The 13513-nt window shown below is 39.1% G+C and overlaps 2 protein-coding genes across 6 annotated transcripts in view; both read right to left on the reverse strand.

Moving 5' to 3' along the window:
* Positions 1–4361, reverse strand: part of LOC132824724 (tubby-related protein 3-like) — a 137629-nt gene extending 133268 nt beyond the window's left edge. For all 4 annotated transcript variants that reach the window (XM_060839398.1, XM_060839397.1, XM_060839396.1 and 1 more), the window contains exon 1: positions 4296–4361. In XM_060839398.1, coding sequence (XP_060695381.1) covers positions 4296–4315 — 20 coding nt within the window. In that variant the 5' untranslated portion in view covers positions 4316–4361. The remainder of the gene's footprint in view (positions 1–4295) is intronic.
* A 3105-nt stretch (positions 4362–7466) lies between these two features.
* Positions 7467–13303, reverse strand: LOC132824725 (uncharacterized). Of its 2 annotated transcripts, none has more exons than XM_060839401.1 (4): positions 13257–13303; positions 12637–12759; positions 10760–10944; positions 7467–8799 (listed from the first exon to the last, which is right to left on the reverse strand). In XM_060839401.1, the coding sequence occupies exons 3-4, from the start codon at positions 10922–10924 to the stop codon at positions 7921–7923; spliced, it is 1044 nt and encodes a 347-aa protein (XP_060695384.1). In that variant the 5' UTR covers positions 10925–10944; positions 12637–12759; positions 13257–13303; the 3' UTR covers positions 7467–7920. The 2 variants fall into 2 exon arrangements, with proteins under 2 accessions (XP_060695384.1, XP_060695383.1); XM_060839400.1 differs by having other exon boundaries at positions 13028–13291.
* Positions 13304–13513: the final 210 nt, after the last annotated feature.

Genomic DNA, 13513 nt, shown 5'->3' on the forward strand with positions numbered 1-13513 from the left:
TTAGGGGGATGTACATTCCAGAAGATTGTTTTAATATTCACATGTAGACATTCCTTTACATCATCCTGAGAGTTTGGCAACCATTTTAAAATGTCGCAGCTCAGTGTTTTTTCTCCTAAAAGCAAAACTTTGGATTTGGTATTAAGTTAGTTGATGAGATTTTAAAAGGTTAATAAGCTTGTATTTTAGTTCATCATTGCAATAAGACTACAAGTTTTGAGGATGACTCAGAGGCAAGAGAATAGACAGGTTAAGGGAGTAAGTAGGCAATAGGGTGATGGGTGAAATTTAATATGGGAAGTGTGGGGTTTTTCACTTTGGTTGAAAAGAGGCAATGCATTTCTACAAACTGCAAAATGTGCTAATATTGATGTTCACAAATATTAGAATGCACTCATACTAGGAATATAAATTTAGCACGCAATCAAGTCTTTATTGTGAGAAGATTGTAATACAAGAATAAAGACAGCTTGTTACAATTGCACAGGGCTTTGATGAGACCACACATGGAATATTACATGCAGCTTTATTCTTTATTTAAAGAAATGCATTGGAGGTAGTACAGCAACAATTCGTTAGATCGTCCACAAGGAAGACAGGCTCTTATCATAGGACAATCCTGAGTGAACTGAGCCTATATTATCCGCAATATATATAATGACAGAAAATTGTTTTGAAACATTCAAGATTTTTAAAGTACTCGATAGGGTGGACAGTTTTAGCTGCCAGCTGGGAAAATTACAGAAAGGGATCAGAGTTTCAAGATAAAACTAAGAAAGGAAGATATCTCTTCTCAATTGCCAGCACTTGGTCCATATCCCTCTAAACCCTTCCTTTTCATATATCCACTCAGATGCCATTTAAATGTTGTAGTTGTACCAGCCTCTGTCACTTCCTCTGATTGTTGCCCCTTAGGTCCATTTTAAAATCTTTCCCCTCTCACCCTAAAGCTATGCTCTCTAGTTCTGGACTCCCCATCCCAGGGAAAAGACCTTTCTATTTACTCTATCCTTACTTTCATGGCTTTATAAACTTCTATAAGGTCACCCCTCAGCCTCTGATGCTCCAGGGAAAATAGCCCAGGCTATTAATTTGGGATATCTGATTGCCAGAGATGAGTTGGACCGAAGGGTCTTTTTCGGTGCTACATATTTCTATGATTACTAAAGAAATTGAGGGTTTGGTTAAGAAAAAGAAGGAAGCACATGTAAGGTATAGACAGGATAGATCAAGTGAATCCTTAGAAGAGTATAAAGGAAGGAGGAGTATACTTAAGAGATAGCGTTGGCAAATAGAATTAAGGAGAATCGAAAGAGTTTTTACAAATACATTAAGGACAAAACAGTAACCAGGGAGAGAACAGGGCTCCTCAAAGATCAGCAAGGTGGCCTTTGTATGGAGCTGCAGAAAATGGGGGACATACTAAATGAGTATTTTGCATCAGTATTTTCTGTGGAAAGGATATGAAAGATATAGACTGTAGGGAAATAGATGGTGACATCTTGCAAAACGCCTATATTACAGAGGAGGAAGTGCTGGATGTCTTGAAACGCGTAAAGGTGGATAAATCCCCAGGGCCTGATCAAGTGTGCCCTAGAACTCTGTGGGAAGCTAGAGAAATGATTGCTGGGCCTCTTGCGAGATACTCCACTTTCAAGGAGCTATGAACCTGCACTTATTTCAAGGTCTCTTTGTTCAGCAAAACTCCCTAGGACCTTACCATTAAGTGTATAAGTCCAGCTAAGATTTGCTTTCCCAAAATGCAGCACCTCGCATTTATCTGAATTAAACTCCATCTGCCCCTGCTCAGTCCATTGGCCCATCTAGCCATCTGTTGTAATCTGAGGTAACCCTCTTCGCTGTCCACTACACCTCCAATTTTGGTGTCATCTACAAACTTACTAACCGTACCTCTTATGCTCACAGCCAAATCATTTATGCAAATAACAAAACATAGAGGACCCAGCACCGATCCTTGTGGCACTCCACTGGTCACAGGCCTCCAGTCTGAAAAATAACCCTCCACCACCACCTTCTGTCTTCTACCTTTGAGCTAGTTCTATATCCAAATGGCTAGTTCTCCCTGTATTCCGTGAGATCTAACCTTGCTAATCAGTCTCCTATGGGGAACCTTGTCAAACGCCTTACTGAAGTCCATATAGATCACAGCTACAATTGCAACATTTAAGAGGCATTTGGATGGGTATATGAAGAGGAAGGGTTTGGTGGGATATGGGCTAGGTGCTGGCAGGTGGGACTAGATTGGGTTGGGATATCTGATTGGCACGGACGGGTTGGACCAAAGGGTGTGTTTCCAAGCTGTACATCTCTATGATTCTAAAAGCATTATAAATCTGTGAAATTCTCTACACCAGGCAGTTGCAAGTTCTGCACTGTTGAACATATTTAAATTTGGGATACAAAGATTTGTGTTATCTCAGTGAAAATGAAGTTGAAGTCCATAATGGTGTTAGATGGCTGAACTGGGTACAGACAGACTACTCCTGCTTCTACCTTGTGTTCTTCAGTTAATTCCTATCATAATTGCTGTCATTAATGGCTTCAGTTAGCAAGCTCTGGAATTCCCAAAACCTCTACACCTCAGTTTCCTCCAACATGAAACTCTGTGAAGCCTATATACTTGAGCAACCTTCTGGTCATCAAAACAAATGTATCCTTATGAGGATTATCATTTTACATGATTTTACAATGGTCCTGTGAAACACCTTGGTAAGTTATGTCAAATATACAATACAAATGTAATTTGCTGTTGTTGCCTGTCCTGAATTCAATCTTAAGATGGAATGTGCTATCACAAGGAGGAGTTGAATTGAATAGCATAGACGCATTTAAAGAAATAAACAGATAAGACTGCTTCTGTGGAGCATGATCACTGGCAAAGACCAACTGGTCCAAATCATCTGATTGTAGCTTATGTAATTCATATTGTAAACATGCGTTTGTTTGTTATCTCCATGCTGAAGGCTGCTTCATGACTTCACAAAGTATCAGAGCTTTATAACCATTGTGACATCAGCCATTGTTCTCATATTATGAAGAAAATTTGTGCGCTCATCTATATAGAAAATACACTTAATATGTACATAATCTAGCTTATGGCATCACAATAACTGGCATTACTCTGGACACATGCATGATGTAAAGCATTTGCAACAATAACTGTTATAATAAATCTTTGACTGTAGAATGGAAATACTATAAATAGAAGCATAGCATCTTTTCACAACAAATATCTTTAGTCACCTCCAGTTTAATTTGGCATGTAAAAATTGTATATAACCAGCCCATAAAATTGTAAATGATAATCTAAAATATTCTGCAGCTGTCTACCCCTGAAATAATGTAAAAAATGAAAGTTCAATTCCTTATTTCCACTATAAGTAACTAAATCTTAAACATAAATAAAAGGGCTACAATTCACAATAGTCTCAAGAGCAGCGGAGACAGAAGATCATCAACTTGAGTTTATCATATATTGTGTTCAACTCAGCAGCAGAGTGAAAGCAATTAGGTAACAATGTCAAAAGGTGAACAGTCAAAGCTGCAAATTTTCAAGTTCAGAAACACACCAACAAAATAGCGATTCCTCACAAGAGGTTAAGACCCAAAATTAATTTTCAGCTTTGACTATGAATCGTACCTACACACTACTTGAAAACTGTATTATTTAAAATAACTTGTTACAAAAAGGAAATTGACATTTACAAACTATTTCCGTAAAGCACATTACAAATAGATTCATTAAAATATCGTTTAAACTAATTTCAGAAGTTTCAAAAAAAATCTACGTAACAGCTGCAAAAGTGTTGTACAAAGGAATTTTGCTGTTAGCAAAACAAAGATAATTGAAAAGAGAGGAAGACGTCCCATCTTCAGACTTTCAGATCGTTATGTGTGATTTATGTGTTGATAATTTTTAAATAATACACGTCAAAATGCTGCAGCATTCAAGACAGATTGTTGCACTAAAAATAACGCCGTACCCTCTGATGTGTGAAAGTCACAGCATCGAACAACGAGTGGAAAAATCCACGCATCTGGAGATTAGTAACAGATTTTGCCCAAAATGCTGTTTCCAAATTGAAACGCCTGCACAGCCAACTTTTGGCAATGCCCAATGCAAGGGCGACTTCGGTGCAGAGCAGTTAAGAGTGTGCGCCCGACACCCAGCAATTAACAGGCTGCATTCCCCCTTCAATACCCACCCTACTCCTCTCTCTGATATTCCCAATCCCAATCCCGTTCCCTCTCCCTCCCCGCCGCTCTTTCTCTACCTGACACCGTAATAGGACATCTTTGGGCACCGTTGCTATGGTGCTGGCGGCCGCTCCTGTCTCCCGCTCCCGCTCCGTCACTGAACTTCCACACACTCCAGGAGCCCAGGCCCCTAGCAACGTACCCTCCAACAAAAACCATTCCCATTGGTCCTCCCGCCTCTCTCCCACCTAGACACGTCATCCCATTCAGCCAGGGCCTTTCTAATCAAAGTCTTGTTTTCAAGCAGTTTCCTCAGTAAAAGGTAACGTAAGGTCCTTTCTGGAACAGCCAAAATCCTGGAATCATTCCCAGTTGCTCGGTAATATTTATGTAGTGCACAGACAATGTATTCGGGAGCATCCTCATGGCTTGTGAAGGCTCCCCTGTGGTGCGGACGAACCTCCAGCCTGCACTGCTCAACTAGATGGCCCCCTCCGTTTTCTAAAGTCACGAGAATACAAATCGTGCTCATGTAACCTGCATTATGCCCATCCCGGTACGATTCTGCTGAATCTACACTTCAGCTCCTGAAAGGTCAGTACAGCTTTCCTGAGCTGATGTAGCCAAAACGAAGGATAGTACATCACTTGACTCAGCGGTGAGAGATAGATATTATCCATTCCCACAGGAATGGTTACACTCATTTCCTAGCATGCACTTTAGGATTATTATAGGTAGTTGCCGGAACGTATGTTGAGAATAGCATATTATTTCACTCTTCAGTCAACGTAGCCAGAATTTGGCAACCTTTGAATAAGTTACTGATCCAGTCTTCCAGTTCATACAAAAAAAAGTCAAGCTTTCCTGATAAGGCTCAGAGAATTTATCAAGTACGTTGTCTCAACATACCATTTTGGGAAGTGAAGGATTCCTATTGTTTCTAGACCAGCTCCCCATTGACCACACTCCATTCTTCAAGCTACTTAAAACTTTTGATCACAACCTAATTTCAATCCAATTTGCCCATCAACTGTTGACCTACACTCCCAAGCAAGAAGCAATGTCTCAGTGCCCGCATTGTGTTCAACCGTGTCACTTCCCCACAACCCTCTGAAATCTTTTAGAATCCAGTTCTGGTCTGCTGTATGTCCCAAAGTCTTTCACTGCAATTCTCTTAAGTATTAGTGGACTGAAGAAAGTTCTTTTGTAGTCAAGAATTTTCTATTATTTGTTGCAGGTTATTCAAACTTTTTGCAAAATCTAGACCACACAAAGACAAGTGTACAATTTAATATCACATTCCTATTTGTGTTTTTAAAAGGTGGAAATTCAGATAGTCTGTGTTAACACTAATTCAGCCCCAGTTGGGCAGTAGAACTAAAAACTAGCAAAATTGCTAAGCGAACCTGTTCAGAGAACAAGCAACCAGAAATTGTCTCACTAACTTGATTGGAGTTTTTTGAAGTAAGAGGATTGATGGGGTTAGAGTCATAGATGTGATCTATATGGACTTCAGTACAGCGTTCAACAAGGTTCCGCGTGGGAGACCGATTAGCCAGGTTACATCTCATGGAATACAGGAAGAACTAGCCATTTGGATACAGAACTAGCTTGAAGGTAGAAGATAGAGGGTGGTGGTGGAGGTTTGTTTTTCAGACTGGAAACCTGTGACTGGTGGTGTGTCACAAGGATCAGTGCTGGGGTCCACAGCTTTTCGTCATTTATATAAATGAATTAAATGTGAACGTAGGAGTTTAGTTAGTAAGTTTGCAGATGACACCAAAATTGGAGGTGTAGCGGACAGTGGAGGAGGTTACCTCAGAATACAATGGGATCTTGATTAGATGGACCAATGGGCCGAGGAGTGGCAGATGGAGTTTAATTTAGATAAATGTGAGTTGTTGCATTTTGGAAAGGCAAATCTGGGCAGGACTTATTCAAATCATGATAAGGAACAGATTGCTGAACAAAGAGACTTTGGAGTGCAGGTTCATAGTTCCTTGAAAGTGGAATCACAGGTAAATATGATAGTGAAGAAGGCATTTAGTAAGTTTTCTTTTATTGGTCAGAGCATGGAGTATAGGAGTTGGGAGGTCATATTATGGCTGGAGAGGACATTGGTTTGGCCACTTTTGGAATATTGTATGCAATTGTGGTCTCCCTCCAAAAGAGAAAGATGTGAAACATGAAGGGTTCAGAAAAGATTTATGAGGATGTTGCCAGGATTGGAGGAGTTGAGCTTTAGGGAAGTGGCTGGGGCTGTTTTCACTGAGTGTCAAAGGCTAAGGGGTGATTTTACAGAGGTTTATAAAATCATGAGAGGCATGATAGGGTAAATAGAGAAGGTCATTTCTCTGGGGTGAGGGGAGGGTTGGGGGAAGGGGAGAGGAGGTGGGGTCCAGAACCAGAGGGCATAGATTAGGATGAGAGGGCGAAGATTCAAAACAGACCTTAGGGGCAAAGTTTTTCACACAGAGGGTGGTGTGTGTAAGGAATGAGCTGCTAGAGGAATTGGCGGAGACTAGTCCAACAACAACATTTAAAAGACATCTAGATGGGTACATGAATAGGAAGAATTGAGAGGGATATGGGCCAAGTGCTGGCAAATGGGACGAGATTAATTTGATATAACAGATTAGCATGGACGAATTTTACCAAACGGTCTGTTTCTGTACTATACATCTCTATGACTCTAAATCTTTGTGCATATAGGGAGGAGTGATCTAGGTTAAAGGTCAGAGACTGTGGCCTCAGATCAGAAATGCTGGATAAACAAAGGTTTGTCAGGATATTTGGAGATAATAATAAAAAGTCTAAAACATCGTTAAAAATACAGGATAAGCTTGCAAAGATGGTCAGTTGTTATATTCATCCACCTATCCCCAAAGGGCTTTTAGAAAAAAACAAAAATTACATTAAAAATGTAGTTAATCCTCTTCTTTACACTTGTTTTTCTTGTAATTTTACATCTTATTGCTGTTGAGCAGAGGAAAATATGGAGGGATCATGTAGAGGAACTTATTTTCCATATATTCCCAGCTCACAGTTACCAGGCAATGCTGATGTTAAACATTAGTAAGTTATTTCCATTTCTTAAATTAGCCACTCCTCAACTTAATTCAAATTGTTATTTTTTTTGTTAAAAAACAGGTTTATAGGTCATTTTATGCTATGACCTAAAATCAAAAATGAACTCCTTTGAATTCAAACAAATCTATGAGATAGAATTCTTATAGTTTGCTGACAATATTGACTTTTATTCTAAAAATGTGGAACAAAAGCAAAAAAATGTTTTAATTGTATAGCGGGTGATCACTTGAAACACATTACTAATAAAAGGTATACAGGATAGTTGTTGTGGGCATGAGCGAATTACAATTCGTTCCGACAAAATCACATCCGATTCTATATTCCATTCAGATATTGAAATGGAGTCTGGACCCACTGTTGCACTGACATGGGAAATGCCACAGTTGAAAATCAAGATTTTATATTTTGAACCCAGTACGTGTGAAAGAATTCCAAATCTGTGAGCTGTATTGCCATGTTGACAGGTCAAAGGATAATGCTCATGTAGCTTCAGTCAATTTCCCAGATATTCTTAATAAGTGGTAAATAGTAACTAAAATTATGTGACAATACCATTTAAACTGAAAGGCTTATTACTATTTGCTTTTGTTTTGAAAATGGTCAAGTATCCTATTATTTACCAACAAGCACATCACTACTGGTTAATTTTCCACGATCTTTCAGATACTGCATGATGTCTGGCCGTCTTCGCCAGATTGCTTTGAGTCCATATTCATGCTCTGGAGTGTCCTGCACCCAAACTTCAGGAGTTAGGCATGCTTCAGAAAAATTATTCAGTCCATAACTTGTATCCAAGCAGTCCTCTGGTCTGCTTTGGAAAGAGATTCTAGTGGGTACGTCTGGTGTTCTGTCCCTTACTCTACTAATATGTCTTCTCAAGCTACACGCTGGAAGTAAGCTATCAATTGTGGGAGTGCTAACGTGTGGTAGAATGAAATCCTCATCAGAAAGGGAGACCTCCTTACCAACAGACTCTGCACAATTTTGATGGTTTACACAATACAATGGAGAACTGAAACTGGAGCATTTCATAGAACTGTGTGGTATATTCCTTATTGAACTTGTGACAAAGTTCATTTTGCCAAACAAGCCCTTTGCCACAGATCCTTGATGGTTACACTTGAACTTCTGACCCAAGATATCTATATTTTGAACTTTTCCAAAGGGACTGTCATCTTTGAATGCTTGGTGAGTGATGCCCATAAGTAAAGTTTTATTTGTTGGTAGTTGAGCTTGACCAAGAGTTTCAACTTTCTGACTGGGGCCAGAATGAAACTTGTGGTTCTCCTTCTGAACAGGCAACTCATCACAGCCCAGAAAGGTCAAAGGGACAAAGTTATTGCACAGTTTTCTCTCGGCTACTGCTTTTAGTGTAGTATTCTGCTTTTTTCTGTAATTATGTCGTGTTGTGCGATCAGATTTGTTACATTTGTGTTGTTCTCGTGATGGCCCTTCAACTGTTGTGTCCAAAAATTCAAACTGTGGCAATACCTGGAAAAGAAAAGGGAGACTAATTAGCAAGATTAGATGTCATGAAATACAGGAAGAGCTAGTCATTTGGATACAGAAGGAGGTAGAGGGTGGTGTGGAGAGTAGTTTTCCATACTGGAGGCCAGTGGAGTACCACAAGGATCAGTACTTTGTCATTTATATAAATTATTTGGATATAAAATGAGGTATAGGTGGTAAGTTTGTAGATGATACCAAAATTGGAGGGGTCGTGGACAGCAAAGGAGATTACCTCAGATTACAATGAGATCTTAATCAGATGGGCCAATGGGCTGAGGAGTGGCAGATAGATAAGTGCGAGGTGCTGCATTTTCACAAAGCAAATCTTAGCAGGACTTATACACTTAATGGTCAGGTCCTAGGGAGTGTTGCTGAACAAAGAGACCTTGGAGTGCAGGTTCATAGCTCCTTGAAAGTGGAGTCACAGGTAGATAGGATAGTAAAGGTGGTGTTTGGTATGCTTTCCTTTATTGGTCAGAGTATGGAGTACAGGAGTTGGGAGGTCATGTTGAAGCTGTATAGGACATTGGTTAGGCCACTGTTGGAATATGGTATGTAATTCTGGTCTCCTTCCTATCAGAAAGATGATGTTGTGAGACAGGAAAAGGTTCAGAAAAGATTTACAAGGATGTTACATTTGTGTTGTTCTCGTGTTGGTCCTTCAACTGTGGTGTCCAAAAATTCAAACTATGGCAACACCTGGAAAAGAAATGGTTCCCTGTGGCAGACAAGGATGTTGGAGGATTTGGGCTATTGGGAGAGGCTGAATAGGCTGGGGCTGTTTTCCCTGGAGCGAAGGCTGAGGGGTGACCTTCAAGGTTCATAAAATCATGATAAGCATGGATAGGATAAATAGGCAAAGTATTTTCCCTGAGGTGGAGGAAGGCCAGAATCAAAGGGCATAAGTTTAGGGAGAGAGGGGAAAAAAGATAGAAAAGGGACCTAAGAGGTAACTTTGTCACACAGAGGGTCATATGTGTATGGAATGAGCTGCCAGAGGAAGTGGTGGAGGCTGGTACAATTACAACATTTAAAAAGGATGTGTATGTGTATATGAACAGGAAGGACTTTGAGGGAGGTGAACCAAGTGCTGACAAATGGGACTAGATTAGGTTGGGGTCTCTGGCCAGCATGGATGAGTTGGATGGAAGGATCTGTTTCCATGCTGTACATCTATAATTCTATGCATGACCATCCTCCATCTTAAAACACTTTGCAGCCAAGAAAGTGCTTTTGAAATGTAGTTATTGTTGTAGGATATACAAGAGATAATTTATGTGCAGCAAGCTCCCACAATGTGCTAATGTATGGACAATCCATCTTTGTAGCACAATTGTAGCATAATCGTTAATTATTGGCTGGGACACTAGGAATAACTTTAGTGGGTTTTTTGTCAATAATCCCACACAATCTTATACATGCACCCAAGGCAGCAGCCCCCTAGCAGTGCACCAGAGTGCCTTGATTTTGCAACCTACATTTTGTGCAGAGGAAAGAAACATGGATAACATTATATGTCACAATATTTTAGGACTATTATCTTATCTTAATAAGAATTAAGAAAAGTTACGTTTTCAAAGAGAATAAACCTGGAATGATTATTCAAACTCTATCACAGTTAAATCATCCAATATGCTTACTTGTGGAACACTGATTTTAAAAGGAATAGGGTAGAACTTAGTTACATTTGTAATTAATTTACAATTTTTGTCCATTAAGTATCAGTTTGGGACAGCTGGTTTCTGCATAGCAATATTTGACAATATGGATCGGAACACAATTACCCAAAAACACTGACAAGCTGTAGGCTTGTGACTATCAATGTGACAATCCAAGCCTATATTGTAAAGGCACTTAAGGTGCAGAGGGGATCAGACTGTGCTGTCATCAAAACTGGTAGTGTATTCTTAAATTTAAAAAATGTATTAGAAAAAAAACATACCCAAGTGAAGGAAGATTTCTGGTCAATTGGTACACAGGATACATGACGTGGATTTACTGCAGATTGAAGAGGCACTACTTGTATGACCTTTTCTCCTTTTTGTGGACTCTCCAAAAACTGCAGAGTGGGCTTCTTGGATTGGCTAGGCTTCTTCTTGCGGGGCATCAAGCATCCTACATCTTAGCCTTGGAATTAATTAGAATAGATATTTTTTAAAAAAATTAAACTAGTCTTTCTGCAATAGTTCAGTGGACAAATGTGTGAAAAACACGCAAGGTCAAGTGGATACCTAGTCTTTGCTGAATTAGAAAACTTCAACTAAGTTAATACAGTTTTTGCCATGAATAGCTGTGTCAGATACATTTATATTTGCTGGTAAACATAGAACATTGTTGACCATCTTATAGCAAGGAGCAAAAATAGTTTTTAAAAAATTAAATGTTCTTTGCCACAAATTGTCTTTTAAAAAAAAAAAGAGGTGATAGTAGAATAACTACCTCCAGCCTGCCAAATTATATCCAACATCAGGGGAAAAAAATAAATTGTGTTTTTCATTTTTGGTCAGATTCAAACAATAAAAATAAACGTTTGAGTTCATGGCACCATATTCCATTCAATCATATCCCTCCCTGTATGAGCAGAGAAGCAGTACTATTGCAGTTCACACATGTTTCTTTTGTTAATTTTATCAAGTTTAATTATATGAAGATGATAGATTTTCATTGGTAATTATTTGTGTCCTACAAACAGGTTGTTGAGGCTAATGCACAAGGGCTAAAGAAATACTTATGAAACATGTAAAGATTAGTTCCACTTCTATCCTTCATGAACTATCTTTGAGAAGAGGTATTGCTGTTAATCCTGCATTATATAGAGTTGAAAAGAACAGTTTTAGGCTATCTGAGGAAGGGGAGTGGCTAATTGGGCATGGTGCCCAGGGAGAAGATCTGGCGACTCAGAGTGCTCCTCTCCTTGCACTTGCAGAGTCATCATTATCATGCACCTCAAATACAGCAATCTGCTTATGTAAACACTGACAATTTATATTTTTTTAAAAAATACAGGTTACAATATCTTTGGCAAGGGCATCTCTTAGCACTGTGCTAGCCCACGTGATCCATTCTGACCTCTTCTACTTACTCCCAGATTAGATAGTTGTTTTGTTAATTTCATGCAATAGTAGCACAAAAATAAATCCTAAACAGAGTATGCCTTGGTGCAGAAAATAAGTAATTTCTTTGGCTACTTCTAAAATTTAAGTTATAATACTGAACATTGTATTCAGCAGCTAAAAGGGAGAAACTGAGCCATATTTGTATTTGGTTTGCTAGGAAAATGTTGATCTGTAATTGCCAAGAGGTTTCAATCTGGAGGGGTACAAAATTGACAAAACAAGATGGATTTAAAGGGAACAATCTGAAGAGATTTGCCAGAATACAGTGGTGCTACTGTGTTCTGGATGTTTAAGTTCTTACGAGCACATTCCTCTTCCCCAGTATTACTATAAATTTGATGTAAAATACATTAATTGTTTAAAAGATAGTAAATACCATTACTAAATATTTCCAGGAACAATTATTTGTCTGAACAATGTCAGCTTGTTGTTATTTAAACAAGTAAACTGTTATTTAAATATCTTTTAGTATGGGTGTTCACAACAACTCCAATTACTGGTTGCAACACTGGTACCCTCACTTTTTGATATTCTAAAACAAAAACACTCTTCAGTGTCTCAAATTCTGAAATTTAACACTGATCCATTGCAATAAAATCAACTTTAAGCTGTGAAGCAGCATGTCCTTTTACCAATCATTCAGAAAACCCCATATTTTAAAATAAAAGCACGAGTTAAGCTTGTCAGATGGTGCAATACTTACCTCCTGGGTGTACCAAACAGTTTGAGTACGTAGTTTCATGTTCTTTTGTATTTGCTTCGATGGTGTTACACTGTAATATTCCCCACCGTGTTAATAATAACTCCGTTGTCCTTTCTAGTTGTGCTATTCCAAAAAGGGGACAAGCATGGCATATGCATTACTTTACAAACTTTATGCATAATCAGACTTGGTCCTGTTTAAAACATGTTGAATAGACTTATGCATTAAAGATAATTTCAGACGCATTCAAGGAAACAAGTGGAAGGAGAAAAGATTAGGAAGACGAGATAAAGTAAAACGAGATAGTACTATTAAACAACAAGAGCTATTTTAGAAGGATCAGTTGTTTCTGTGCTTAAAATCCTATATTTGATAAAACCATGTTACCAACCTCTACGCTTCCTGTGTCGGAGGCAGTGTTGACCGACATTTCAAACCAAGCTGTGTCTACCCACTCTTTTTTTTGTTCCATGCATACAACATTGTCGCTATCCTAACCGCACTATATTAAGATTTAGACCTCGTTAAATAACTACAAAACGCTGTCTCGCCATTTCCTTAAAAAAAGACCCAGGCCTATGACTCCACTAACCACTTGACTGTTTCTATCCAGCCCATACCTGCTGCTCCGATAACGAATCTTAATGACTCTTTCCAACTTCATCCGTCCCGCTTTTACATTCCCCACCCTCTGGTGTAGCTTCACCCTTCCTATTGGGTGAGGGACACAGCTACCCTGCTCCTATTGGTTGTCTGGCGTCAAACGGTAACGCATCACCGTTGCCTCTGATTGGCACATTCGCGTTCTAAAAAACTTGCCAACCAGGCGCGTTAAGCTCGCTGATTGGACGCCCCCGTACCACCTGGTCTCAACGGA

The sequence above is a fragment of the Hemiscyllium ocellatum genome, chromosome 19 (genome assembly GCF_020745735.1).
Source record: "Hemiscyllium ocellatum isolate sHemOce1 chromosome 19, sHemOce1.pat.X.cur, whole genome shotgun sequence".
Classification (NCBI taxonomy): Eukaryota; Metazoa; Chordata; class Chondrichthyes; order Orectolobiformes; family Hemiscylliidae; genus Hemiscyllium; species Hemiscyllium ocellatum.

Coding starts and splice junctions, on each gene's coding strand:
- LOC132824725 (XM_060839401.1), bottom strand. CDS start 10,924: ATGCCCCGCAAGAAGAAGCCTAGCCAATCCAAGAAGCCCACTCTGCAG. Junction 8,800..10,759: donor AGAAATCTTCCTTCACTTGG/GTATGTTTTTTT, acceptor TTTCTTTTCCAG/GTATTGCCACAGTTTGAATT.